Source organism: Apostichopus japonicus, chromosome 21 (assembly GCF_037975245.1).
Source record: "Apostichopus japonicus isolate 1M-3 chromosome 21, ASM3797524v1, whole genome shotgun sequence".
Lineage (NCBI taxonomy): Eukaryota > Metazoa > Echinodermata > Holothuroidea > Aspidochirotida > Stichopodidae > Apostichopus > Apostichopus japonicus.
The window spans coordinates 11,054,035-11,081,217 of record NC_092581.1 but is presented as its reverse complement, the minus strand read 5'-3'; the positions used below and the strand labels follow the sequence as shown (position 1 = coordinate 11,081,217).

The window sequence follows — 27,183 nt, the reverse complement described above, 5'->3', positions numbered from 1 at the left end:
ATTAATAGTCAATACGGATGGTGAAGTTTACTGTTATGGAAAGAACCTTGCCCAGCATTTCAGATATCCATATATGCACTAGTATGCCAACTTCAGTACCAAATATTTCAAGTTCAAAGTGGTGACTAATGTTCTTAGAATATATTAGCCACTATATATGAATTCACCATCAGCTGCAGATTGCATGTGATGCCAACAAGCTGTCGGAGCAACCAAGCTTCACTTAACTAAATCACCGTAAATATCATATAAGGTGTCTCAATTATGAGGTGTTCCTCAATTGATCCACCTTGTTATCTCTCAGTGAAGGTTCCAAAATTGCTCTGAAGAGGGGATCCGGGTGAAAAGTATCGGTAAATATCGGAATTACTTCCACAATAGTGGTACATAAGACAACATGGGTAAAAAAGAGTAATGCTGGCTCTTGAAAAATGCTGAAATTTTCCATTATGTACGCCTACCTTTTTGTAGCGCACTTAAATTAGCCTAAAGAAATATCCTATTGATCGTCACTTACAAATTGTCACCTAAGGCAGATAAATAATATGTATACATTGTAAACCAGACAAAACGACTACCAAGGTTCTGTAATCAATCTGTTTTCTTTTCTGTATATTGCTTGTTTCTTTACTACTTCTCTATAACCTTCCCTGTAAACAATCAAGGCTAAACTCTATCGTGAAATTGTATGAAATTGTATGACGGTAAATCTAAGGGGAAAAACATTGGTGAAGTAACACGGATGGGTGGTTTGAATCAATTAAAGTGCTTCATAGATATCAATGGCAAAATTCCAGTCGGACAAGTCACCTTTACGAAGTACATATCGTGTTCATTGAATATTATATCTTTATTAACTGTAACGCGTCTTGTTGAAGTAATATACATTAGACACGTTGATTGAAACGTTGTTCTTCCATTAAAACAACACTATATAGCCTAGGACTACGATATAAGCACCCCGACAGTAAAGCCTATAAGTACGGCAACCTACACAGAAATGGCTTTACTATTCAAGATGGCCGTACTGTTAGCTGTTATCCATGGAACCTATGGACAAGGTAAAATATCAATTTTTGGATCTCAACATTTATATTCGTAAAATAATATAGTTAACAGCAGTATATAGCTTAGTGTTTTTTCTTTTTTCTTCTAACGATAAAACTTAGTTTGAGTTAAGTGTTATCGTCGGTTAACCATAGTATTCGATGATATCCTATATATCCTGTATATTTAATCCTTACGTATATTCTGTGTTATATATATTTGTACATTTTTCTTTTCTTTTCTCCCAGTGAGTCTCCTACCAAGTTTAGTCTTTCTAAGACTTTATAGGAGACTTCCTTTCCCATTGTACACAATTGGCGATAAAACAAATAAATGAATATCACACCATACATTGTGTAGCCGTATGTTGATGGAATTGTTTGTTATGACAAAGTCATATTATAGTTGCCAAAATGTCGCAAAGGAAATGCTTGGCGGTGCATATTCAATGGAGGTACTCAAACTAGTACCTTAATAATGCATATTTTGATAAAAGCTCAATTGAATAGTATCATATCTCATATCTAATATCTCATATCTCATATCTCATAGCTCTTATCTCATATCTCATATCTCATATATCACATCTCACATCTCACATCTCATATCTCAGATCTCATATCTCACATCTCACATCTCACATCTCACATCTCACATCTCACATATCACATATCTCATATCTCGTATTTCGTATCTCGTATCTCGTATCTCATATCTCATATCTATGTAAGAATGCATAGATTTGGTAGTATTTGGTGTTTATTGGATAACATGTGTGACTTGGGGTTTGACTACTGTACATTGCTGAAATTTTGTAGCTGGTCTTTCACATAAATAAAGAAATTACCTGTGTACAAAAAATATAAAGAATTGAAGTAAGATTGTCACATATTCTGGTCGTTGTTAAATGTCGGTGTAAACCAAATATTCCAAGTGGAACATGGAAGCACTTAAACTGATAAACGTTCATGAATACCTGCAGAAGGCGCAGAAATATTCAAACTTGTTTACACTGTTTAATTCATATATCCGGTACAATTTATATCTCATTATGACTTCTTACCTTGTTAGATACATGTCAAGAAATGGAGACTAGGTGTTAATTGTTCTCAAGAGTGTCGACGAATATTTTCGTAATATTGTCAACATTTCGATCACACACAACTGCAAATAAACAACATATCACCAAAATAACCATGACACCTATATAAGGGAAGGAATATTTTGTGACTTGTACCACTCATGTGGATAACAAAGGTAATTGTAATCATAGTAGCTAACAATTCCAGGCTGGAATCCCGATATGCCCTGAATGAAGTTTACCTATATTTCGCTTCAGTGAACCTATGTGTTATAGCCGAAGATATTTGTTTCAACGGTGGAACTTGTACAAACCAGGGCTACAATGTTGCATGTCTTTGTCCACCGGGATTCGAAGGACTTCGGTAACGGGTCTTATTTTTATTCATATTGATGGACTCGCGAAACGTATTTACATGCATGGGGTCAACCTACCCCCTACCAACACCAACACACAAACAGACACACACCTCCCAAATAGCTAGAAAATGTTTGTGCCATTTTCAAGATATCATAGTTTAAAGTCCATTCATGGGGTTGCCAAAGTGTGACGTCACAGAGCTACGAATAGGCGCAAATTTATTCGTGTACTTTGTTCTATTTGTTTGCAAACTTTAATGATGACCATAAATACCACTGGTTAACAAGACTTAATAATCAAGTAGGATCCTGTTATCAAACATGTTAGTTAAAATATTGATTTATACCTTGATTTTGTCACATGGAGGAGGTAACATATGTTAACTTATATGAATATTCACAACACATTTCAATGATGCACGATCACGTCATCATATATATGGATGTAAACCATGATGTTGAGTCGTAACATATCGATGTTATTTCTGATAAGCTGATATTGAAACTGAAAATATTGATTTTCTAATATTGTCATATAAAGCGCCAAATGTCACTTGATCAAAGATGAACAAAGGTCACACATGGTTAAAGTTGTACGAATACGTGATTTGGGCGATCGAATTCAAGTTTGGTGGGTGTGTGCCTGGGCATGGGTAGACTGATGATATCATAGGGTAAAAGTCAAACCAAACAAACTGCAGCATTTTTGGCCATTACACTGATACCAAATCAATAACATACCAAATCAAACAACAACCCTATATAAGCACTAGTAGATTATCACAAATTATATGTCTACAGCGCATTAAGTAATCTAACTTGCCGTTGATAACGTGATTAAAGGTCAAGCTCTGCCAAATTTGTGCTAAAAAAGCGCTTCCCAAACAAGTCATTGACCATAAAGCCGATGGACTTGAAATTTGATGGGTGTGTGCATGAGAATAGTTTGTAGAGCCTGTGTGATTAATGATGTCATGGGTTTACCGGTCAAATAAACAAAAAAAGCATTTTGACCATTACAAATGTATCAAAATATCAATGTGGCCGAAAACTGCAAACACATGTAGGATATCACATATCACTACATATCATCAGTGCGTTATTTAATGTAAAATGCTAAGGGTCAGTTGGTCAAATGAGTTAAAGGACAAACTTGTACTTGTTTCTAATGACCTAAAATGTGCGTTTAACTAATTTCAATAATTCAAGTAAGGGATATGCAGGTAGCTAACATAATTGCTAGAATTTAAATTTCAATTGGCTTCTTTGAGTATGTCAAACGATAAAATAGCTGAAAGTGCTGTACCCACGAAAAAGTACTTTAGTAACTACGTTGCTTGAACGAATCATTATTCGTGCATATATACCCACATTTTCGGATGGGATCTGCAACTCAATGCATATGCCTAATTGTTTCTTTTAAAAAAAGTTTATGTTAAGATCTATTTTAACACATTGCAGATACACACTATAATTGCTTCCACATTAATGTATTTCAGTTGCCACTTGTGATCCAGATAGCTTTGCTTGTGACGACGGGATCTGCATTCCAGACTACTCAGTTTGTAATGGCTACTCTGACTGCGGCAATGGAGAAGATGAGGAAGAATGCGATGGTAAAAATGTAGCCTAAAATATTCAAAATATTAAATACCGTCCGATTTGCAAGATAACACTTCTAAATTTTGCAATTTTGAGGAAGAGAAGTTATGTTTCCTTCACCGTGTAACTGTTGTTTCCGTTATTATAGGCCTATTACAATTACGTCACTTAAGCATATGTTTGTAGAAAGTCAATATTTCAAGTACACTGCACTCATAACTGCATTTTACAAACATACGCAAACCAGGACTTATGGAAGATGAATGTTACATCGACTGTCCAATATGGTAATAGTTTTCTTAATAAATTTGAGCAAGGGACACAAAATTAAAAACTACTACAGGGTCTTACTATCTGTTGATTCCTTCCAGGGACCTATGACAGTCATCGCAGTTTCAATGGAATTTTCACTTTTTAGCATTCAAATTGTAGATTTTGTAGTCATTGTTTTTTCGCTTTACGCTTCTCCAATGCTTTTAATAGTTTTTCGATCTCATATTCCTGTTTATATCTGTTTTATATTGTTCTGTCGTGTTGGTTTTTTAGGTTCTAATTTCAATTGGAATTTTCACTTTTTAGCATTCAAATTGTAGTTTTTGTAGTCAATCTGTTTTATCGCTTTTCGCTGCACCAGTACTTTTATTAGTTTTTCGATCTCATAGTCCTGTATATTTCTGTAGTTGGTATTTTGTATTTACTGTTTTTTCTTGTTATTGTTTTATGGCATTGTATTTTCTAGTTTGTTTGTAAAGCGCACAGATGCATCGCGCGTAGTGCGCTATATAAGATTTTATTTACATTACATTACATTACAATATGATGATATACACCATCACTTGGCCCACTCGGCCAATGTGAATAGTTTTGATTTTTCTACGTCAGTCCGTGAATTCAAATAGTTGTCATTATGATACGAACAACACATAGCAGACATGTTCTTGGTATTATCTGTATTACACCTTTTCTTTCAGATAGCACTTGTTACCCACACATTTCTTTTCCATTCTTTTTTTCGTTACAATTCGACTAACATTAGAGATTAGTCTGTTTGTGATGGACAATATGACTGATACTTTGGACAAGATGATGGCGAATGCGCTGTTTATGATATTATTTATTTCAAAAACTTCAAGAAACGGCAAGATTAACACTTGCAATATTTAGGTTATATCATTCACTGTGTCACTAGGTATACGTGTCGTCCATAAGTAATCGATTATGCATCGGCTCATACGAATAGTTGTACTTTGGTAACTCTGCATATTTTCTTAATATTTCAGTCAACACTTGTCATCCAGACAGCTTTGTTTGTTACGACGGGCTCTGTATTTCAGACTACTCAGTCTGTGATGGCTACTATGACTGTGATTATGGAGAAGACGAGATAGAATGTGACGGTAACAATGTTTACATAAATATCTCATTTTACAACATTACAATTTGAAATATGAAAGAATTCACGTCATGTCACTCTCTATATACATACGCCTGAATACTACATAGTTTTAATAATCTGTTGTTTCCTCCAGTGAACTGACTGTCACCAAAGTTTCAATATGATGAGGCCCACCGTTACTTGGTAAACTCGGCCAATGTGAATCATTTTGATTTTCCTACGCCAGTCCGTCACACGTGTAATAATGTCATGATACGAACAACACATAGCAGACACATTCTTGGTATTATCTGTATTACTTTTTCTTTTCAGATAGCATTTGTTACCCACACATTTCATTTTACTTTCTTTTTTCGTTACAACTCGACTAACATTGGAAATTAGTCTGTTTGTGATGGACAATATGCATCGGATATGCATCGGTTCATACGAATAGTTGTAACCATACAGAAACCATACAGAATCTTGAAAACCTGGATCAAGTCCCCACGTAACCTTCTAAGCTCCAGTGTGGTGAGATTCAACAGTTGTAACCGCCTATTATAAGGAACACTCTTTAAGGAACTAATCATCCTAATAGCCCTCCTCTGGACCTTTTCAAGTACTTCCTTATCCTTAGCAAAATAGGGGTTCCAAGCTTGCACAGCTTACTCCAGATGAGGTCTAACCAACTGCTTATAAAGCCTAACTACGATGTCCTCTTTCAGAAAAATGATAGATCAACTGTCAAATATATTAATGTTTTCCTTAATGAATTTAAATGTGATCAATGGACACAAGGGTAACAACAGCTACTACAGGATCTTACTATCTGTTGTTTCCTTCTTGGGACCTGACCGTCATCATTGTTTCAATATGAAGATATTCACCGTCACTTGGCACACTCGGTCAATGAGAATCGTTTGATTTTCTACGTCAGTCCTTGACATTCAAATAGTTGTCGTTATGATACAAACCTCACATAGCAGACATATACTTGGTATTATCTGTATCACATCTTTTTGTCAGATAGCACGTGTTACCCACACAGTTCGTTTTCCTTTTTTACCTGTTACAATTCGACTTACATTGCAGATTAGTCTGTTTGTGATGGACACTATGACTGATACTTTGGAGAAGATGAGGGACAATTCGATGTTAATAATATTATTTATATTAAGTACTTTAAAATTTGCAAAATTACAACTTGCAATAGTTAGGTTTCTACGTTATATCATTCACTTTGTCAGCAGGCATACGTGTCATCTAATCAGTTAACAATTACCGGATATGCATCGGTTTATGCGAATAGTTGTACTTTGGTAACTCTGCGTATTTTCTGTATATTTCAGTCAACACTTGTGATCCAGGTAGCTTTGTTTGTAACAACGGAACCTGTATTACAGACAACTCAGTGTGTGATGGCTACTATGACTGTGATGATGGAGAAGACGAGATAGACTGTGACGGTAACAATGTTTATATGATCATCTCAAGTTGCAATATAACAATTTGCAATATGTAGGAATTAACGTTATATCATTCACTATATATATATAAGCCTAAATACTACAGGGTTTTACTATATGTTGTTTACTTCTAGGGACCTGAACGTCATCACTGTTCCAATATGATGAAATTCACCGTCACTTGGCACACTCGGCCAATGCGAATCGTTTGATTTTTCTACGTCAGTCCGTGATATTCAAATAGTTGTCGTTATGATACGTACCACATATAGCAGACATATACTTGTTATTATTTGTCTTACAACTTTTTTTCAGATAGCACTTGTTACCCACACAATTATGTTCTAATAATTTCGGAATAAATGTTTCAGTGAAAGAAAATATATATTTCCTTTTGTTAATTTCATTAAATGTTATTTTAGTTTTTATCTACTTTTAGTTTTACTCCCATTTTCACTTTTCAAACCTTTCTTTATAAAACTGTTTGTAGTAATATTTTTAATTATATTCTTTTAAGTTTGACGATACACTTATATGCTACTTTACAGATATTGAAGAAGAAATCTTTATTCAAACGTACTACAACTTTTCGTCACAAAACTATCCATCCTTCTATCCAAACAACGCTCGGATGGAACTTGTTTTCTCAACTTTGGAAGATTCAAGACTCTTGCTGAGTTTCGATTTTATCGAAATTGAACATGGTTATGATTACATTTTTGTTGGCGATGGTACCGTACCGGAGGAGCAACCTCTCTTAACCTGGTCTGGAGGACCATCTTACAATGAGTTGAAGGTTTTATCAACTGGAAATTCTTTGTGGTTTATATTTGAAGCCGATGATATAATTTCTGACCAAGGTTTTTTTGCTCTCGTGGAAGTTGTTAATCTTACACAAAGTGGTACGTACTTACTCTTTTACCTTCTTGTTAAAATAAGAAAGAGCGAATGCCTTGTCAATTGTTACATATCACCATATTCATTGTTGTTCGATTTTAGATTTTGATATTTTCTTAGGAGCTCCAGTCAATATTACCATGATCAAAAGATTTACTCAATATGACTTGTGTATTGGAAAAATAAGTTTGGGAACTTGATTTCAGCATACCGAATGTTTTTTTCTGGATAGCGTCTGAAACGTACTGTATAATATCTATTAGTATTCTCAACACTCTACACACCTCCATAGTTAGCATGTTGAAAGCTTGTGTAAAAGTTCGTCGTAGTTGTCAAGAAAAAACCTTTAATTTTCACAAAACGTAGAGCTGTTCTGATTTGTGAAGCAAATCTCTCACTTACAACATTAAATTCATTGTAACTGTAGGAAAGTGGAAGAAATCTAATTTCAATTACTTTGCAGATTTGAACTGTGGGAATGAATTTAATTGCATGAATGGAGTGTGTCTACCAAACTCAGATGTTTGCGATGGAGTCGAAAACTGCGAAAACGAAGAAGACGAGAGTACACAAGCATGTTATCCAGGTAGACGGTTTCCACAAGTTTTATCTGTATAGAATGTCATGTAGAGGTAGTGCCGTTTGTATGGTATATGTACAGAAAGCATTAATCCTACTCATTTAAAGTGCGATCCATTGTCATATCGTTTAGCTCGCTTAATATAAGTATTAATTCTTTTAAACCATGCTATTGACACGTAATACTATCTGTTGCTTCTGATGATATCAGTGATTTCATTATTTTAGCTCATTTGTCTAATCCTAATTATTGGCAGAAGGTTGCAATATTTAGCTATAATAGGTATATATCTTTCTAAGCGTTACTTAGCCTATAGGTCATCCGAGCAGTTAAATTAACGGATATGTTTTGGTTCATACCAATGTATGTTGTTTCCATTATTATAGGCCTACTGACAATTACGTCAATTAGGCATCTGTTTGTAGTGTAAAAAGTCAATATGTCAAGTACTCTGCACTCCTAACTGCAATATACATACATACGCCAATCAGGACTTAAGGAAGATAGTTTTTAGTTTAGTAGAAAACAGGATCAGGAGGGACACTTAAGTCCCCATCAAGGACCCTATAGAGAGAAAAAACTGAAGACACAAACACTCAGACCCGGTTACAATGCTTAAAGTGCTTGTCCAAAGCATTCTTGAAACCATTGACACTACTTGCAAGTACAACTTTCTCAGGCAAACCATTCCACTCATTCACAGCCCTATGAGATAAAAAGTTATGCCGAATATTAATCCTACTATGTGACTTTTGGAGTTTAAGACAATGACCTCTGGTACAATTACTGTTAGCAAACATGAAAAAGTCGGTAAAGGATAAATTGTCGAAACCATACAGAATCTTGAAAACCTGGATCAAGTCCCCACGTAACCTCCTAAGCTCCAGTGTGGTGAGATTCAACAGTTGTAACCGCCTATTATAAGGAACACTCTTTAAGGAACTAATCATCCTAATAGCCCTCCTCTGGACCTTTTCAAGTACTTCCTTGTCCTTAGCAAAATAGGGGTTCCAAGCTTGCACAGCATACTCCAGATGAGGTCTAACCAACTGCTTATAAAGCCTAACTACGATGTCCTCTTTCAGAAAAATGATAGATCAACTGTCAAATATATTAATGTTTTCCTTAATGAATTTAAATGTGATCAATGGACACAAGGGTAACAACAGCTACTACAGGATCTTACTATCTGTTGTTTCCTTCTTGGGACCTGACCGTCATCATTTTTTCAATATGAAGATATTCACCGTCACTTGGCACACTCGGTCAATGAGAATCGTTTGATTTTCTACGTCAGTCCTTGACATTCAAATAGTTGTCGTTATGATACAAACCTCACATAGCAGACATATACTTGGTATTATCTGTATCACATCTTTTTGTCAGATAGCACGTGTTACCCACACAGTTCGTTTTCCTTTTTTACCTGTTACAATTCGACTTACATTGCAGATTAGTCTGTTTGTGATGGACACTATGACTGATACTTTGGAGAAGATGAGGGACAATTCGATGTTAATAATATTATTTATATTAAGTACTTTAAAATTTGCAAAATTACAACTTGCAATAGTTAGGTTTCTACGTTATATCATTCACTTTGTCAGCAGGCATACGTGTCATCTAATCAGTTAACAATTACCGGATATGCATCGGTTTATGCGAATAGTTGTACTTTGGTAACTCTGCGTATTTTCTGTATATTTCAGTCAACACTTGTGATCCAGGTAGCTTTGTTTGTAACAACGGAACCTGTATTACAGACAACTCAGTGTGTGATGGCTACTATGACTGTGATGATGGAGAAGACGAGATAGACTGTGACGGTAACAATGTTTATATGATCATCTCAAGTTGCAATATAACAATTTGCAATATGTAGGAATTAACGTTATATCATTCACTATATATATATAAGCCTAAATACTACAGGGTTTTACTATATGTTGTTTACTTCTAGGGACCTGAACGTCATCACTGTTCCAATATGATGAAATTCACCGTCACTTGGCACACTCGGCCAATGCGAATCGTTTGATTTTTCTACGTCAGTCCGTGATATTCAAATAGTTGTCGTTATGATACGTACCACATATAGCAGACATATACTTGTTATTATTTGTCTTACAACTTTTTTTCAGATAGCACTTGTTACCCACACAATTATGTTCTAATAATTTCGGAATAAATGTTTCAGTGAAAGAAAATATATATTTCCTTTTGTTAATTTCATTAAATGTTATTTTAGTTTTTATCTACTTTTAGTTTTACTCCCATTTTCACTTTTCACACCTTTCTTTATAAAACTGTTTGTAGTAATATTTTTAATTATATTCTTTTAAGTTTGACGATACACTTATATGCTACTTTACAGATATTGAAGAAGAAATCTTTATTCAAACGTACTACAACTTTTCGTCACAAAACTATCCATCCTTCTATCCAAACAACGCTCGGATGGAACTTGTTTTCTCAACTTTGGAAGATTCAAGACTCTTGCTGAGTTTCGATTTTATCGAAATTGAACATGGTTATGATTACATTTTTGTTGGCGATGGTACCGTACCGGAGGAGCAACCTCTCTTAACCTGGTCTGGAGGACCATCGTACAATGAGTTGAAGGTTTTATCAACTGGAAATTCTTTGTGGTTTATATTTGAAGCCGATGATATAATTTCTGACCAAGGTTTTTTTGCTCTCGTGGAAGTTGTTAATCTTACACAAAGTGGTACGTACTTACTCTTTTACCTTCTTGTTAAAATAAGAAAGAGCGAATGCCTTGTCAATTGTTACATATCACCATATTCATTGTTGTTCGATTTTAGATTTTGATATTTTCTTAGGAGCTCCAGTCAATATTACCATGATCAAAAGATTTACTCAATATGACTTGTGTATTGGAAAAATAAGTTTGGGAACTTGATTTCAGCATACCGAATGTTTTTTTCTGGATAGCGTCTGAAACGTACTGTATAATATCTATTAGTATTCTCAACACTCTACACACCTCCATAGTTAGCATGTTGAAAGCTTGTGTAAAAGTTCGTCGTAGTTGTCAAGAAAAAACCTTTAATTTTCACAAAACGTAGAGCTGTTCTGATTTGTGAAGCAAATCTCTCACTTACAACATTAAATTCATTGTAACTGTAGGAAAGTGGAAGAAATCTAATTTCAATTACTTTGCAGATTTGAACTGTGGGAATGAATTTAATTGCATGAATGGAGTGTGTCTACCAAACTCAGATGTTTGCGATGGAGTCGAAAACTGCGAAAACGAAGAAGACGAGAGTACACAAGCATGTTATCCAGGTAGACGGTTTCCACAAGTTTTATCTGTATAGAATGTCATGTAGAGGTAGTGCCGTTTGTATGGTATATGTACAGAAAGCATTAATCCTACTCATTTAAAGTGCGATCCATTGTCATATCGTTTAGCTCGCTTAATATAAGTATTAATTCTTTTAAACCATGCTATTGACACGTAATACTATCTGTTGCTTCTGATGATATCAGTGATTTCATTATTTTAGCTCATTTGTCTAATCCTAATTATTGGCAGAAGGTTGCAATATTTAGCTATAATAGGTATATATCTTTCTAAGCGTTACTTAGCCTGTAGGTCATCCGAGCAGTTAAATTAACGGATATGTTTTGGTTCATACCAATGTATGTTGTTTCCATTATTATAGGCCTACTGACAATTACGTCAATTAGGCATCTGTTTGTAGTGTAAAAAGTCAATATGTCAAGTACTCTGCACTCCTAACTGCAATATACATACATACGCCAATCAGGACTTAAGGAAGATAGTTTTTAGTTTAGTAGAAAACAGGATCAGGAGGGACACTTAAGTCCCCATCAAGGACCCTATAGAGAGAAAAAACTGAAGACACAAACACTCAGACCCGGTTACAATGCTTAAAGTGCTTGTCCAAAGCATTCTTGAAACCATTGACACTACTTGCAAGTACAACTTTCTCAGGCAAACCATTCCACTCATTCACAGCCCTATGAGATAAAAAGTTATGCCGAATATTAATCCTACTATGTGACTTTTGGAGTTTAAGACAATGACCTCTGGTACAATTACTGTTAGCAAACATGAAAAAGTCGGTAAAGGATAAATTGTCGAAACCATACAGAATCTTGAAAACCTGGATCAAGTCCCCACGTAACCTCCTAAGCTCCAGTGTGGTGAGATTCAACAGTTGTAACCGCCTATTATAAGGAACACTCTTTAAGGAACTAATCATCCTAATAGCCCTCCTCTGGACCTTTTCAAGTACTTCCTTGTCCTTAGCAAAATAGGGGTTCCAAGCTTGCACAGCATACTCCAGATGAGGTCTAACCAACTGCTTATAAAGCCTAACTACGATGTCCTCTTTCAGAAAAATGATAGATCAACTGTCAAATATATTAATGTTTTCCTTAATGAATTTAAATGTGATCAATGGACACAAGGGTAACAACAGCTACTACAGGATCTTACTATCTGTTGTTTCCTTCTTGGGACCTGACCGTCATCATTGTTTCAATATGAAGATATTCACCGTCACTTGGCACACTCGGTCAATGAGAATCGTTTGATTTTCTACGTCAGTCCTTGACATTCAAATAGTTGTCGTTATGATACAAACCTCACATAGCAGACATATACTTGGTATTATCTGTATCACATCTTTTTGTCAGATAGCACGTGTTACCCACACAGTTCGTTTTCCTTTTTTACCTGTTACAATTCGACTTACATTGCAGATTAGTCTGTTTGTGATGGACACTATGACTGATACTTTGGAGAAGATGAGGGACAATTCGATGTTAATAATATTATTTATATTAAGTACTTTAAAATTTGCAAAATTACAACTTGCAATAGTTAGGTTTCTACGTTATATCATTCACTTTGTCAGCAGGCATACGTGTCATCTAATCAGTTAACAATTACCGGATATGCATCGGTTTATGCGAATAGTTGTACTTTGGTAACTCTGCGTATTTTCTGTATATTTCAGTCAACACTTGTGATCCAGGTAGCTTTGTTTGTAACAACGGAACCTGTATTACAGACAACTCAGTGTGTGATGGCTACTATGACTGTGATGATGGAGAAGACGAGATAGACTGTGACGGTAACAATGTTTATATGATCATCTCAAGTTGCAATATAACAATTTGCAATATGTAGGAATTAACGTTATATCATTCACTATATATATATAAGCCTAAATACTACAGGGTTTTACTATATGTTGTTTACTTCTAGGGACCTGAACGTCATCACTGTTCCAATATGATGAAATTCACCGTCACTTGGCACACTCGGCCAATGCGAATCGTTTGATTTTTCTACGTCAGTCCGTGATATTCAAATAGTTGTCGTTATGATACGTACCACATATAGCAGACATATACTTGTTATTATTTGTCTTACAACTTTTTTTCAGATAGCACTTGTTACCCACACAATTATGTTCTAATAATTTCGGAATAAATGTTTCAGTGAAAGAAAATATATATTTCCTTTTGTTAATTTCATTAAATGTTATTTTAGTTTTTATCTACTTTTAGTTTTACTCCCATTTTCACTTTTCACACCTTTCTTTATAAAACTGTTTGTAGTAATATTTTTAATTATATTCTTTTAAGTTTGACGATACACTTATATGCTACTTTACAGATATTGAAGAAGAAATCTTTATTCAAACGTACTACAACTTTTCGTCACAAAACTATCCATCCTTCTATCCAAACAACGCTCGGATGGAACTTGTTTTCTCAACTTTGGAAGATTCAAGACTCTTGCTGAGTTTCGATTTTATCGAAATTGAACATGGTTATGATTACATTTTTGTTGGCGATGGTACCGTACCGGAGGAGCAACCTCTCTTAACCTGGTCTGGAGGACCATCTTACAATGAGTTGAAGGTTTTATCAACTGGAAATTCTTTGTGGTTTATATTTGAAGCCGATGATATAATTTCTGACCAAGGTTTTTTTGCTCTCGTGGAAGTTGTTAATCTTACACAAAGTGGTACGTACTTACTCTTTTACCTTCTTGTTAAAATAAGAAAGAGCGAATGCCTTGTCAATTGTTACATATCACCATATTCATTGTTGTTCGATTTTAGATTTTGATATTTTCTTAGGAGCTCCAGTCAATATTACCATGATCAAAAGATTTACTCAATATGACTTGTGTATTGGAAAAATAAGTTTGGGAACTTGATTTCAGCATACCGAATGTTTTTTTCTGGATAGCGTCTGAAACGTACTGTATAATATCTATTAGTATTCTCAACACTCTACACACCTCCATAGTTAGTATGTTAAAAGCTTGTGTAAAAGTGCGGCCTAGTTGTCAAGAAAAAACCTTTAATTTTCACAAAAAGTAGAGCTGTTCTGATTTGTGAAGCAAATCTCTCACTTACAAAATTAAATTCATTGTAACTGTATGAAATTGGAAGAAATCTAATTTTAATTACTTTGCAGATTTGAACTGTGGAAATGAATTTAATTGCATGAATGGTGTGTGTCTACCAAACTCAGATGTTTGCGATGGAGTCGAAAACTGCGAAAACGACGAAGATGAGAGTACACAAGCATGTTATCCAGGTAGACGGTTTCCACATGTTATATCTGTATAGAAAGGAATGTAGAGGGTAATGTAGTGCCGTTTGTATGGTATATGTACATAAATCATTGATCCTACTCATTTAAAATGTGACCCATTATCACTATCGTTTAATTTGCTTAAAACGACTATTAACTCTCTTAATTTATGCTAGTGACAATTAATACTATGTGTTGCTTCTGATAATATCAGTGATATCATTAATGTATCTCATTTGCCTAATCCTAATTATTGCCAGAAGTTTACAAATCGGCCATTGTGTATGGTTTGATTTTGCTACGTCAGTCCGTGACATTCAAATTGTCGTCGTTTTGATACAAACGCATGCTCAGTAGAGCTCTCTGCCGTCCTCTTATATGGTGGTGCTACATTGATGACATCTACTTCGTTTACACCAAGCCCACAGACACACACCAGTATCTCTATTTTTTAAGCCGCCATCCCCAACACTGCAAGTCTGGAATTGCCTACAGTCAAGCACTTCGTCTTCGTTGCATTTGCTCTAGCAATTCCTCTTCCATTAGCCATACAGATGCTTTGGAAAAACATCTTACTGCTAGAGGCCATAGTGCCAGAAGTGTGCGTGAGGCCATTCAGAGAGTCCGCTTCTTTTCCAGATCATCTACTTTGGCAGTGAAGGACAAAAAGGACGAGATTGCGACAACAAGCTCCCCTTGGTTGTTACTTTACACCCAATTCTCCCACCTCTTCAGCCAATCACCTCTAACAACCACAACATTCTCCTCACTTCAGATAGACTCCAACGAGTCGTCCCTGAAAACCCACCATCGCCTACAGACAACCACGCAACCTACGAGACTTTCTTTGCGTGCTGCTGTTTCACCTCTAACTTCTATCCCTACACCCATTCAGCATGGTACTTTCAAATGTGATCGTACTTCGAGATGCATCATCACATCAGCCACCACATTGTTGAATCTAATTCCATGACCAGCCACAGCATGCAACTCACATACAATACTAAGGGTCACATCACTTGCACAACCACTATTGTCATCTATCTGATCTTGTAGAGTTTGCGGCATCCAGTATGTTGGCGAAACCAAAACCATCCTCAAGAAGCGATTCTATTGTCACAGATCCACAGTCAACACCATGAAGACTGAGAACCCAGTTGGAGAACACTTTAACCTTTCTTACCATACCATTAACAACATTTCCCTGCAGGGGATTGAATCCTTAGGTAGCCGTCCTGACCTAGTACGAATCAGCAGAGAGGGAGGCTGTGGATGCAACGCCTTCGCACCATTCAACCTCATGGGCTCAACATTCAGGAAAGACATGACTAACTTTTCTTCTGTCCCCTCCTCCTTCTCCCCATGCCCCCACCCCCGCCATCACTCCTTTTCTCATAGCTCTCTTTAATCTTTTTTTCTCCACACCTTTCTCTCTTTTTCGTTCTCTAGTTTTTCCCTTCCCTTAATCCTCTCTTTGTTCCTCCACTGATTATCTCCTCCCTCTCCACTTCCTCTTTTGGCTTTTTTCCTTCTTCTCTACATCCATTGTTTCCTAATCCTCTTACATCTATCTCTTTGTGTTCACCATGCTCATTAACCTGTCTGTATTCTGTGCTTGCTTGTTGTGTCTCTTCCGTTACTGTTATTTGTCATTTTGCCTTTGAAGAAGATCCTGCTAGGATCGAAACGTCAGGGCACTTTACTTTTACACAATTCGAGTTACATAGCCAATTTATCTGCTTGCGATGGACTTTATGATTGTTACTTTGGAGAAGACGATGCAGAATGAGATGTTCATAATAGTATTTATATTAAATACATAAAAATTGGTAAAATTAAAACTTGCTGTATGTAGGTTCATAAGTTATATATTCACTCTGTCACTAGGTTGACGTGTCGTCCAGGCAGTTAACAATTAAAAGATATTTATCGGTTCATACGAGTAGTTATTCTTTGGTAACTCTGCGTATTTTCTTAATATTTCAGTCAACACTTGTGATCCAGACAGCTTTGTTTGTTACGACGGGATCTGTATATCAGACTACTCAGTGTGTGATGGCTACTATGACTGTTATTATGGAGAAGACGAGGAAGAATGTGCCGGTAACAATGTTTATATAAATATCTCAATTTACAACATTACAATTTGCAATATGTAGGAATTAACGTCATGTCACTCTCTGTATATATAAGCCTGAATACTACATAGTTTTAATGAACTGTTGTTTCCTTCTAGTGACCTGACAGTCATCAAAATTTCAATATGATGAGGCCCACCGTCACTTGGAACACTCGACCAATGTGAATCGTTTTGTGTTTTCTGCGTCAGTCCGTGACATTGAAACAATTTTCATTATGACACGAACAACACATAGCAGACATATTCTTGGTATTGTCTGTATTACAACTTTTTTTCAGATAGCACTTGTTACCAACACATTTTGTTTTACTTTCTGTTTTCGTTACAACTCGACTGACATTAGAGATGAGTCTGTTTGTGAGGTCAATATGACTGATACTTTGAGAAGACAATGGAAAATGCGATGTTGATAATAGTATTTTTTTTTTTAAACTCCAAAATTTACAAGATTAGAACTTGCATTATTTAGGTTTACATCATTCACTATGTCACTAGGTATACTTGTCGTCCAAGCAGTTAATAAGTAACGATTATTCATCGGTTCATACGAATAGTTGTACTTTGGTAACTCTCCGTATTTTCTGTAAATTTCAGTCAACACTTGTGATCCAGACAGCTTTGTTTGTTACGACGGGATCTGTATTTCAGACTATTCAGTCTGTGATGGCTACTATGAATGTAACTATGGAGAAGACGAGATAGGATGTGACGGTAACAATGTTCATATACTTGCAATATGTAGGAATTAACGTCATATCATTCACTTTATCAATAAGCATACGTGCCATCAAAGCAGTCATCAAATATTGGATATGCATTGGTTCATCAATGTGTAATATTAGAAGTCAAAATCTATAGACTATCTTTCATAAAGACCTACAGATTATGGTAACGCTATTAGAATCCGTTTAACGGACATGTGCTGTTCGACGGCAAACTGTTCGACATCACTCGTTATAGTATACGATGTACTTTGTAACTGTGCTTAGTTTGTTTGAATGTTTCAGCTAGCACTTATGATCGAGACAGCTTTATCTGTTTACTACTAGAATGTTAAGGTTTATATCATTCACTCTGTCACTAGGGATATGTGTCATCCAAGCAGTTAATAAGTAATTATTATTCATCGGTTCATACGAAATGTTGTACTTTGGTAACTCTCCGTATATTCTGTATATTTCAGTCAACACTTGTGATCCAGAAAGCTTTGTTTGTTACGACGGGATCTGTATTTCAGACTACTCAGTCTGTGATGGCTACTATGACTGTAATTATGGAGAAGACGAGATTGGATGTGACGGTAACAATGCTCATATATTTGCAATATGTAGGAATTAACGTCATATCATTCACTTTATCAATAAGCATACGTGTCATCCAAACAGTCAACAAATATTGGATATGCATTGGTTCATCAATGTGTAATATTATAAGTCAAAATCTATAGACCATCTTTCAGTGAGACCTGCACATTATTTTAACGCTATTAGAATCTGTTTAACGGACATGTGCTGTTCGACGGCATACTGTTCGACATCACTCGTTATAGTATACGATGTACTTTGTAACTGTGCTTAGTTTGTTTGAATGTTCTAGCTAGCACTTATGATCCAGACAGCTTTATCTGTTACTACTGGAATGTTAAGGTTTATACCATTCACTCTGTCACTAGGCATATGTGTCATCCAAGCAGTTAAACATTAACGGATATGCATCGCTTCATGCGAATAGTTGTACTTTGGTAACTCTGCACATTTTCTTAATATTTCAGCCAACACTTGTGACCCAGACAGCTTTGTTTGTTATGATGGAACCTGCATTCCTGCTTACTGGTTCTGTGATGGATACTCTGACTGTTTCAATGGAGAAGATGAGGAAGAATGCAATGGTAAAAATGTTATTTTAAATAAACTGCTCCCCAAGTTGTAACAAACATGTAGACGGTGTACCGACTATTTCTGTAGCGCGTAGCGATGCTCACTTACGCACAGGCGAGGTCACTTCAATTCACGCCTTTGTACCCTATTCTGATTTAACGTCATCTCTTCCAGCAGCGATATTTACACTCTTCTTGATTCTGAACCCACAGTTATTTCCTCCCATCAGATAAAACAGACTATCACTGATATGTACCAGCGGAACCAGATCTCTAAGAAGGCTGTTTCTTTCCTTTCTCACACAGACTGTAAGGCAGCCAGGTTTTATCTTCTGCCCGAACTTCACAAGCCTGGTAACCCTGGTAGGCCCATCATCTCAGGCAATGAGTACCCCATCGAGTAGATATCATTGTTTGTGGACCACTTCATCAAACCTCTAGTTCCTCAGATTAACTCTTACATTCATGACACTCCAGATTTCCTCAGGAGACTTGAAGATATCGACAACCAAATCCCAAGTACAGCCATCATCGGTACTTTCGACGTCACTTCTCTTTACTCTTTACACTAACGTCCCTCATGCTGAAGGTATCGCAGACAAGTGTGCAGTCTTGTCCAAAAAGGTCCACCCTTGTCCACCCAACTCTGACATAAAAGTTCTCATGCAACATGTTCTCACCAAAAACAACTTCACGTTTATGAACAAGCATGACCTCCAAAGACACGGGACTGCAATGGGTACTAGGATGGCTCCTTCCTTTGCTTGCCTGTTTATGTCTAGTCATGAAGAACGTATGCTCAGTACAGCTCCCTGCCCTCCTCTTATCTGAGAGCGCTACATTGATGACATCTACTTCGTTTGGACCAGTGATGAGGATGTTCTGCTCACCTTCATCAATCACATCAATGCTTTCCACAGCACCATCAAATTCATCTCTGATTACTCTCACCAACAGGTTTACTTTCTCGATGTGACTGTTCACAAGAAACACGGTTCTCTCTCTCTTCAGACTTTTACACCAAGCCTACAGACACACACCAGTATCTCCATTCTTCAAGGCGCCATCCCCAACACTGCAAGTCTGGAATTACCTACAGTCAAGCACTTCGTCTTCGTTGCATTTGCTCTAGCAATTCCTCTTTCATTCGCCATACAGATGCTTTGGAAAAACATCTTACTGCTAGAGGCCATAGTGCCAGAAGGGTGCGTGAAGCCATTCAGAGAGTCCGCTTCTTTTCCAGATCATCTACTTTGGCAGTAAAGGACAAAAAAGGACGAGATTGCAACAACAAGCTCCCCTTGGTTGTTACTTTCCACCCAATTCTTCCTCCTCTTCAGCAAATCACCTCCAACAACCAGAACATTCTCCTCACTTCAGATAGACTCCAACGAGCCGTCCCTGAAAAACCCACCATCGCCTACAGGCGACCAGGCAACCTACGAGACTTTCTTTTGCGTGCTGCTGTTCAAACTGTAACTTCTATCCCTACACCCATTCAGCATGGTACTATCAAATGTGATCGTACTTCGAGATGCATCATCACATCAGCACATCAGCCACCACATTGTTGAATCTAATTCCATCACCAGCCACAACATGCAACTCACATACAATATTAAGGGTCACATCACTTGCACAGCCACTTATGTCATCTATCTGATCTCTTGTATAGTTTTCGGCATCCAGTATGTTGGCGAAACCAAAACCACCCTCAAGAAGCGATTCTGTTGTCACAGATCCACAGTCAACACCATGAAGACTGAGACCCCAGTTGGAGAACACTTTAACCTTCCCAACCATACCATTAACAACATGTCCCTACAGGGGATTGAATCCTTGAGTAGCCGTCTTGACCTTGTACGAATCAGCAGAGAGAGGCTGTGGATGCAACGCTTTGCACCATTCAAACTCATGGGCTCAACATTCAGGAAGGACATGACTAACTTTTCTTCTGTCCCCTCCTCCTTCTCCCTTGCCCCCCCCCCATCAATCCTCTTCTCATAGCTTTCTTCCATCTTTATTCTCTGCGTGTTTGTGTCCCTTCCGTTGCTGTTATTTGTCATTTTGCCTTTGAAGAAGATCCTGCTAGGAACGAAACGTCAGGGCAACTTACTTTAACACAATTCGACTTACATTGCAAATTTATCTGCTTGTGATGGACACTATGACTGTTAATTTGGAGAAGACGATGGAGTATGCGATGTTCATAATAGTATTTATATTAAATACTTAAAAATTGGCAAGATTAAAACTTGCTATATTTAGGCTCATAAGTTATATATTCACTCTGTCACTAGGTTGACGTGTCGTCCAGGCAGTTAATACGAATAGTTGTACTTTGGTAACTCTGCGTATTTTCTGTATATTTCAGTCAACACTTGTGATCCAGACAGCTTTGTTTGTTACAACGGAACCTGCATTTCAGAATACTCAGTCTGTGATGGCTACTATGACTGTGATTATGGAGAAGACGAGATAGGATGTGACGGTAACAATGTTTAAATAAACATCTCAATGTACAATATTACAATTCGAAAATGAAAGAATTAACGTCATGTCACTCTATATATACGCCTGAATACTATATAGTTTTAATGATCTGTTGTCTCCTTCCAGTGACCTGACAGTGATCAAAGTTTCAATATGATGAGGCCCACCGTCACATGGTACACTCGACCAATGTGAATCGTTTTGATTTTTCTACGTCAGTCCTTGACATTCAATAGTTGTCGTTATGATACGAACAACACATAGTAGACATATACTTGGTATTATCTGTATACATTACATATTTTTTCAGATAGCACTTGTTACCCACACAGTTCTTTTCCCTTCTTTCCCGTTACAATTCGACTTACATTGCAGATTAGTCTGTTTGTGATGGACACTATGACTGATACTTTGGAGAAGATGAGGGAGAATGCGATGTTAATGATATTATTGATATTAAATAGTAGACATATACTTGGTATTATCTGTATACATTACTTCTTTTTGTCAGATGGAACTTGTTACCCACACGGTTCTTTTTATTTACTTTGTTCGTTACAATTGGACTTATATTGCATTTTAGTCTGTTTGATATTTGTAAATTTGTTAATTGCTACGATCTTCCCAGTTCAGAATGACATTACTCCATCTCATCTTTTCGACTAACTGCAGCCATATTATTCGTCTGGTTCCGTACATGAATCATCTGCGCCTTAAAGAGTCAATTGAATCTGATCGCTTTATCACAGAAGAAAAGTTCTTGAGATATTTTTCAACTTTTCCAAAGGTGTCCACAATTAATACCTCTGTGTTTTCTCCCTATTCGATTTTTGTAGAGGAAATCTTCATCACGACGTCATACAACTTTACTTCACTCAATTATCCATTCGACTACCCAAATGACCATCGAACCGAGTTGAAGTTCACAACGTTTGAAAACTCGAGACTCCTCATGAGTTTAGACTTCATCGAAATTGAACCTGGATGGGATTTTATCTTTGTTGGAAATGGATATAAACTACTGGAACAACTTCTCTTAACCTGGTCAGGGGGACCATCTTACAATGAGCTGAAGGTTTTATCAACTGAAAATTCAATGTGGTTTATATTTGATTCAGATGGTTCTGTTACACGTCCAGGCTTCTATGGAAGTATTGAGGTCGTACCTGATTCACAAACTGGTATGTTTGGCAAAATATATATACATTTTCCTAAAAAACATTTAATATTTCGTTATTGAAGAAAGGTTAACTATTGTTGTAAATATATTAAATGATAGACACATTGTAGTTATACGGTATGTAACGGACGTGTTTGCTCTGCCGTAATAACCTTTAATTGATTTTATCGAAACCAAGCATGGTTTTGCTTATATCTTGTTGGCGATGGGACCGAAACGGAGGAGTAACCTCTCTTTACCTGGTCAGGATCATCTTACTACGTCTTTAAGGTTTAATCAACTGAAAATTCATCGTGGTTTAATATTCGAAGCAGATGATATTTCTTCTGACCAAGGTTATTCTGCTCTGGAATTGTTAATCTTACACTAAGTTTTGTTTAACTTCTCTTTAACCTTTTGTAAGCATAATGAGGAGCGAACCCCTTCTAAAGACGACATATGACAATATACAGCATTACCCGATTCGAACTATTATGATGATCCTTTTTGTTTATGATTTTTATTCCTGATATTTGCTAAGGATCTCCATTCAATATTACCATTATCGAACGACAATGTTCTTTGGAACTTATGTTCAGCATACCGAATGTTGTTTTCTGGATAGCGTCTGAGACGTACTGTAGAAGAGATATTGGTATACGCAACACTATACACACCTACACAGTTAGCAATCTGAAAGCTTGGGTAAAAGTGCGTCGCAGTTGTCAAGAAAAAACGTTATACTTTTCACAAAAAGTAGAGCTGTCCTGATTTGTGAAGCAAATCTCTCACCTAGAACATTAAATATTGTAACTGTAGGAAAATGTAGAAATCTAATTTCAATTACTTTGCAGATTTGAACTGTGGAAATGAATTTAATTGCATGAATGGAGTGTGTCTACCAAACTCAGATGTTTGCGATGGAGTCGAAAACTGCGAAAACGAAGAAGATGAGAGTATACAAACGTGTTATTCAGGTAGAAGGTTCCCACATGTTAAATGTGTATATAAAGTAATGAAGGCCGTAATGTAGTACCGTTTGTATGGTATATGTACAGAACGCATTGATCCGACTCATTTAAATATCGATCCATTATCATTATCGTTTAGCTCGCTTAAAACAAGTATTGCTCCTTTTAAACTATGCTAGTGACAATTAATACTATCTGGTGTTTCTGAGGATATCAGTGATGTCATTATTGTATCTCATTTTTCTAATCTTAATTTATTGGCAGAGGTTTGCAATATTTAGGTAAAAAGTTATATATCTTTGACCGCGTTACAACTGTCAAATATGTTAATGTTTTCCTGAATGAATTTGAATGTGAGCAATGGACAAAAAAGTTACAACAACTACTACAGGATCTTACTATCTGTTGTTCCTTCTTGGGACATGAAATTCATCCCAGTTCCAATATGATGATATTCACCGTCACTTGGAAGACTCGGTCAATGTGAATCGTTTCATTTTTCTACATCAGTCCGTGACATTCAAATAGTTGTCGTTATGATACAAAGAACACATAACAGGCTTACACTTGGTATTATCTGTATTACATCTTTTTTTTCAGATAACAGTCGTTACCTATACATTTCTTTTTCCTTTCTTTTTTTGTTACAATATTAATTAAATTGTAGTTTAGTCTGTTTGTGATGGACAATATGACTGATACTTTGAAGAAGATGAGGGACATTGCGATGTGAATAATATTATTTATATTAAGTACTTTAATATTTGCAATATTACAACTTGCAATATTTATGTTTCTACGTTATATCATTCACTCTGTCACCAGGCATACGTGTCATCCAATCAGTTAACAATTAACGGATATGCACCGGTTCATACGAATAGTTGTACTTTGGTAACTCTGCGTATTTTCCTAATATTTCAGTCAACACTTGTGACCCAGGCAGCTTTGTATGTAACAACGGAACCTGTATTACAGACAACTCAGTCTGTGATGGCTACTATGACTGTGATTATGGAGAAGACGAGGAAGAATGTGACGGTAACAATGTTTATATAAACATCTCAATGTACAATATTACAATTCGAAAAATGAAGGAATTAACGTCATGTCACTCTATATATAAGCCTGAATACTACATAGTTTTAATGATCTGTTGTTTCCTTCCAGTGACCTGACAGTGATCAGAGTTTCAATATGATGAGGCCCACCGTCACTTGGTACATTCGGCCAATGTGAATCGTTTTGTTTTTTCTGCGTCAGTCCGTGACATTGAAATAATTGTCATTATGATACGAACAACACATAGCAGACATATTCTTGGTATTGTCTGTATTACAACTTTTTTTTCAGATAGCACTTGTTACCAACACATTTCATTTTACTTTCTTTTTTCGTTACAACTCGACTAACATTGGAGATTAGTCTGTTTGGGAGGAGAATATGACTGATACTTTGGAGAAGACGATGGATAATGCGATGTTCATAGTATTTTTTTCTTAAAAAATCCAAAATTTGCAAGATTAGAACTTGCAATATTTAGGTTTACATCATTCACTATGTCCCTAGGTATACTTGTCGTCCAAGCAGTAAATATGTAACGGATATGCATCGGTTCATACGAATAGTTGTACTTTGGTAACTCTCCGTATTTTCTGTATATTTCAGTCAACACTTGTGATCCAGACAGTTAATAAGTAACGATTATTTATCGGTTCATACGAATAGTTGTACTTTGGTAACTCTCCGTATTTTCTGTAAATTTCAGTCAACACTTGTGATCCAGAAAGCTTTGTTTGTTACGACGGAAACTGTATTTCAGACTATTCAGTCTGTGATGGCTACTATGACTGTGACTATGGAGAAGACGAGATAGGATGTGACGGTAACAATGTTCATATATTTGCAATATGTAGGAATTATCGTCATATCATTCACTTTATCAATAAGCATACGTGCCATCAAAGCAGTCAACAAATATTGGATATACATTGGTTCATCAATGTGTAATATTAGAAGTCAAAATCCATAGACTATCTTTCATTGAGACCTGCACATTATGTTAACGCTATTAGAATCCGTTGAACGGACATGTGCTGTTCGACATCACTCGTTATAGTATACGATGTACTTTGTAACTGTGCTTAGTATGTTTGAATGTCTCAGCTAGCACTTATGATCCAGACAGCTTTATCTGTTTGCTACTGGAATTTTAAGATTCATACCATTCATTCTGTCACTAGGCATATGTGTCATCCAAGCAGTTAAACATTAACGGATATGCATCGCTTCATGCGAATAGTTGTACTTTGGTAACTCTGCGTATTTTCTTAATATTTCAGCCAACACATGTGACCCAGACAGCTTTGTTTGTTACGATGGAACCTGTATTCCTGCTTACTGGTTCTGTGATGGATACTCTGACTGTGATTATGGAGAAGATGAGGAAGAATGCAATGGTAAAAATGTTATTTTAATTAAACTGCTCCCCAAGTTGTAACACACATGTAGACGGTTGTACCGACTATTTCTGTAGCGCGTAGCGATACTCACTTACGCATAAGCGAGGTAACTTAAATTCACGCTTTTGTACCCTTTTCTGATTTTAACGTCATCTCTTCCAGCAGCGATATTCACACTCTTCTTGATTCTGATCCCACAGTTATTTTCTCCCATCAGATAAAACAGACTATCACTGATATATACCAGCGGAACCAGATCTCTAATAAGGCTGTTTCTTTCCTTTCTCACACAGACTGTAAGGCAGCCAGGTTTTATCTTCTGCCCAAAATTCACAAGCCTGGTCACCCTGGTAGGCCCATCATCTCAGGCAATGGGTCCCCCCACAGAGTAGATATCATTGTTTGTCGAAAACTTCATCAAACCTCTAGTTCCTCGGATTAACTCTTACATTAATGACACTCCAGATTTCCTCAGGAAACTTGAAGATATCAACAACCAAATCCCTAGTACAGCCATTATCGGGACTTTCGACGTCACTTCTCTTTACTCTTTACACTAACGTCCCTCATGCTGAAGATATCGCAGACACGTGTGCAGTCTTGTCCAAAAAGGTCCACCCTTGTCCACCCATTTCTGACATAAAAGTTCTCATGCAACAGGTTCTCACCAAAAACAACTTCACGTTCATGGACAAGCAGTACCTCCAAATACACGGGACTGCATTGAGTACCAGGATGGCTCCTTCCTTTGCTTGCCTGTTTATGTCTAGTCTTGAAGAACGCATGTTCAGTACAGCTCCCTGCCGTCCTCTTATCTGGTGGCGCTACATTGATGACATCTACTTCGTTTTCACCAAGCCCACAGACACACAGCGGTATCTCTATTCTTCAAGCCGCATCCCCAACACTGCAAGTCTGGAAGGTGCACACAGTAAAGCACTTCGTCTTCGTCGCATTTGCTCTAGCAATTCCTTTTTCATTCGCCATACAGATGCTTTGGAAAAACATCTTACTGCTAGAGGCCTTAGTGCCTGAAGTGTGCGTGAAGCCATTCAGAGAGTCC

The 27,183-nt window shown here is 36.6% G+C and overlaps 1 protein-coding gene across 1 annotated transcript in view; it reads left to right on the top strand.

Moving 5' to 3' along the window:
* Positions 1–794: 794 nt before the first annotated feature.
* Positions 795–27,183, top strand: part of LOC139962568 (uncharacterized) — a 111,030-nt gene continuing 84,641 nt past the window's right edge. The window contains exons 1-21 of the mRNA XM_071962681.1: positions 795–1,061; positions 3,987–4,103; positions 5,370–5,486; positions 6,817–6,933; positions 7,482–7,835; positions 8,294–8,416; positions 10,120–10,236; positions 10,785–11,138; positions 11,597–11,719; positions 13,423–13,539; positions 14,088–14,441; positions 14,900–15,022; positions 17,006–17,122; positions 17,754–17,870; positions 18,931–19,047; positions 21,410–21,526; positions 22,365–22,709; positions 23,542–23,664; positions 24,583–24,699; positions 25,427–25,543; positions 26,001–26,117. Of these exons, the coding sequence (XP_071818782.1) occupies positions 1,001–1,061; positions 3,987–4,103; positions 5,370–5,486; positions 6,817–6,933; positions 7,482–7,835; positions 8,294–8,416; positions 10,120–10,236; positions 10,785–11,138; positions 11,597–11,719; positions 13,423–13,539; positions 14,088–14,441; positions 14,900–15,022; positions 17,006–17,122; positions 17,754–17,870; positions 18,931–19,047; positions 21,410–21,526; positions 22,365–22,709; positions 23,542–23,664; positions 24,583–24,699; positions 25,427–25,543; positions 26,001–26,117 (3,364 nt within the window). The 5' untranslated portion in view covers positions 795–1,000. The remainder of the gene's footprint in view (positions 1,062–3,986; positions 4,104–5,369; positions 5,487–6,816; positions 6,934–7,481; positions 7,836–8,293; positions 8,417–10,119; positions 10,237–10,784; positions 11,139–11,596; positions 11,720–13,422; positions 13,540–14,087; positions 14,442–14,899; positions 15,023–17,005; positions 17,123–17,753; positions 17,871–18,930; positions 19,048–21,409; positions 21,527–22,364; positions 22,710–23,541; positions 23,665–24,582; positions 24,700–25,426; positions 25,544–26,000; positions 26,118–27,183) is intronic.